The 2,284-nt window shown below is 51.1% G+C and overlaps 1 protein-coding gene across 1 annotated transcript in view; it reads right to left on the bottom strand.

Annotated features, from left to right (window-relative positions):
- Positions 1-2,284, bottom strand: part of LOC108571259 (calmodulin-binding transcription activator 2) — a 37,894-nt gene that overhangs the window by 5,062 nt on the left and 30,548 nt on the right. Inside the window, exons 8-12 of the mRNA XM_017933259.1 lie at positions 1,742-2,284; positions 1,135-1,470; positions 795-1,042; positions 478-677; positions 50-157 (exon numbers count right to left, since the gene is read on the bottom strand). Coding sequence (XP_017788748.1) covers positions 50-157; positions 478-677; positions 795-1,042; positions 1,135-1,470; positions 1,742-2,284 — 1,435 coding nt within the window. The remainder of the gene's footprint in view (positions 1-49; positions 158-477; positions 678-794; positions 1,043-1,134; positions 1,471-1,741) is intronic.

Here is a 2,284-nt window from a genome sequence, read left to right as displayed (position 1 = left end):
ACAGGCAGACAGACAGACAAATAGAAGGGGAAACGAGGAAGGTACGGACCTACAGTCTCCTGAGGGGTCGGAGCGCTTTCCATTCCCTGCTCGCTGAGGGCTAATGGCGAGTCATCCTCTTGCAACAATTCCATGTTGTCCAGCAGCGGCGAGCCACCTGTGTTTTTCGATAAACCCCTTAATGCTACGTTTCCTGATTAAATTTACGCTCGCATGACTTACGACCTTTTGTTACTTTCTAAATTCTTACGGACGGGGGGGAGGAGTTATTATGGCGCGGGTTGTTTCATTTCTGAGAGGGGGGTGGGCGGCGGCGGCAGCGGCGGGGGGAGAAAGGAACTTTCTGTGATTTTTTACGTGTTGGACGTGAATGTATGTATGTGCGTGTGTGTACGTGTGTATATATATGTATATATAATAGATATATACACACATATATATACGGAAGAGGGCAGTATAATAGCAAACGAGACTAACACAACGCCAGATCGAGACCGCTGTCTTGAGATGGCCTCCTAGGACTAGGGCTGGCGGGTCGCAAGAAAAGCCTCTCGTCTTGCCTTCTCGCTTCCAGTCGATTCAATTCTTCAGCGATCGCTGTGTGACCGTTCTCTGCGGCTAACTCGGTCGCTGTTCTATTCTGACAATCCCTCACGCGAAGCGCCATTGCGTTCCATCTAAGCAGATATACAAAAGAGGGGACATTCGCGATATACGTATATATCGAATCTAATTGAAATCACCCAGTTAAGAACCTAGATAGGTGACGTGTGTGTGTGACAGGTGATACGAACCTATAAAGGATCCTGGCAGTATCCGCGTGTCCTGCTGCACAAGCCCAAGCAAGTGGCGTGAGACCAGCGCTATCCTGCCTCAAAGCGTCAACTTCCGCATCTAACACGCTACTAGGATTTTCCGCTCTCCAGTGAAGGAGGGCGCAGGCTAACCTGGAGTAGCCCAATCCAGCGGCCAAATGCAACAGAGTAGGTCCGCCGGATTGCAGTGGTTCCGCTCCGGCTCGCCACGGACGGACAACAGCATCCTGTTGCACGGGACAATTAAGATGCAATTTACGGAAAGAAATGTACAAAGGCGCCTTAAGTGGGTCGTCAAAGTGGTGGAGGAGGTACTGACTTGACAATACGCGACTAATCGCTCTTCCAGATGAGCCGCGGGAGATGGAGGGCCAGGTCCTTGCAGACGAGACTCCACATCCGCCAAACGATCGAGAAGAGCTCGTTCTGGACTTGGCTCGGTTGTTGGTGCTCGACGATACTCGAAAGCAACGCTATCGGAAACAACGAAGCCGTCACACGCGACCTGGAGGGACGCTATACCCGGAGCATGAGCTGGACAACGACAACGCAACACTCCTGGCTGTACCAGGCACGCCTCGACCGGTTCGGCATCGAACAGCACCGAATAGGACTGAGAATTGCTTCCACCGGTCCATGGACCAGCTACCAACACCTGTAAAAACAATTCGATCCCTGCTGCTCTTTCCTGAACGACCCCGTAACTGCACCGCGTATCTTATCATCTTCACGCCTGCTTTACTACGTTGAAAAGAAATACAAAAAATATCGAGTAACGAGATAACAGAACAAGTTCGAACAATTACTAAAACAACGAGGACCAGATACAACGTGACGAAGCGATAGTAACCAAATAGAAACGAGACAAAACAACACGTGAAAATAAACCATCGACGGATTGATATTTCGATATATGCGTGACTTACCTTTACACCACCCTCGGTGTAACTCCACTCCGGACTGTACTCCGCAATATGGACGGTTGTTCCAGGATGACATCCCACGTCATTATCGGACCCTCCTCTCTCCTCCGCCTTCGTCTGTTCAGCCTCGAAATCGTGCAGTTCCGGCAGATCACCGAACACATCGAACGCGTCCAAGTTGACCAGAACGTCGTCCGAGGAATCGATGAAATCCATCGGATTGATCATGCTGTTGTCCGCTGGAGAAGGTGACGGAGAAGGTGGTACCATGTTCGCCGACAACGTTCTCTGAATATCCTCCTGACTGAGATCCAGCGTCTCGGCGAAATCGGTGACCTCGGAGCCGGCACCACCGATGGGCAACGATTGCACCGTCGAACGATCCATGCTCTCCTGAGCATCGATCTCCTGTTGTGTCTGCTGCTCCCTGTCCACACTCGTCTGCTGTACAATTTGTTGCTCCGTGACCTGTTGCATCTCCACTTGTTGACTTTGCTGTTGTTGTTGTTGCTGCTGCTGCTGCTGCTGCTGCTGCTGCTGTTGTTG

The sequence above is a fragment of the Habropoda laboriosa genome, unplaced genomic scaffold (assembly GCF_001263275.1).
Source record: "Habropoda laboriosa isolate 0110345459 unplaced genomic scaffold, ASM126327v1 scaffold57, whole genome shotgun sequence".
Lineage (NCBI taxonomy): Eukaryota > Metazoa > Arthropoda > Insecta > Hymenoptera > Apidae > Habropoda > Habropoda laboriosa.
The sequence above is the reverse complement of the archived record's forward strand: the minus strand, read 5'-3'. Positions and strand labels throughout refer to the sequence as shown.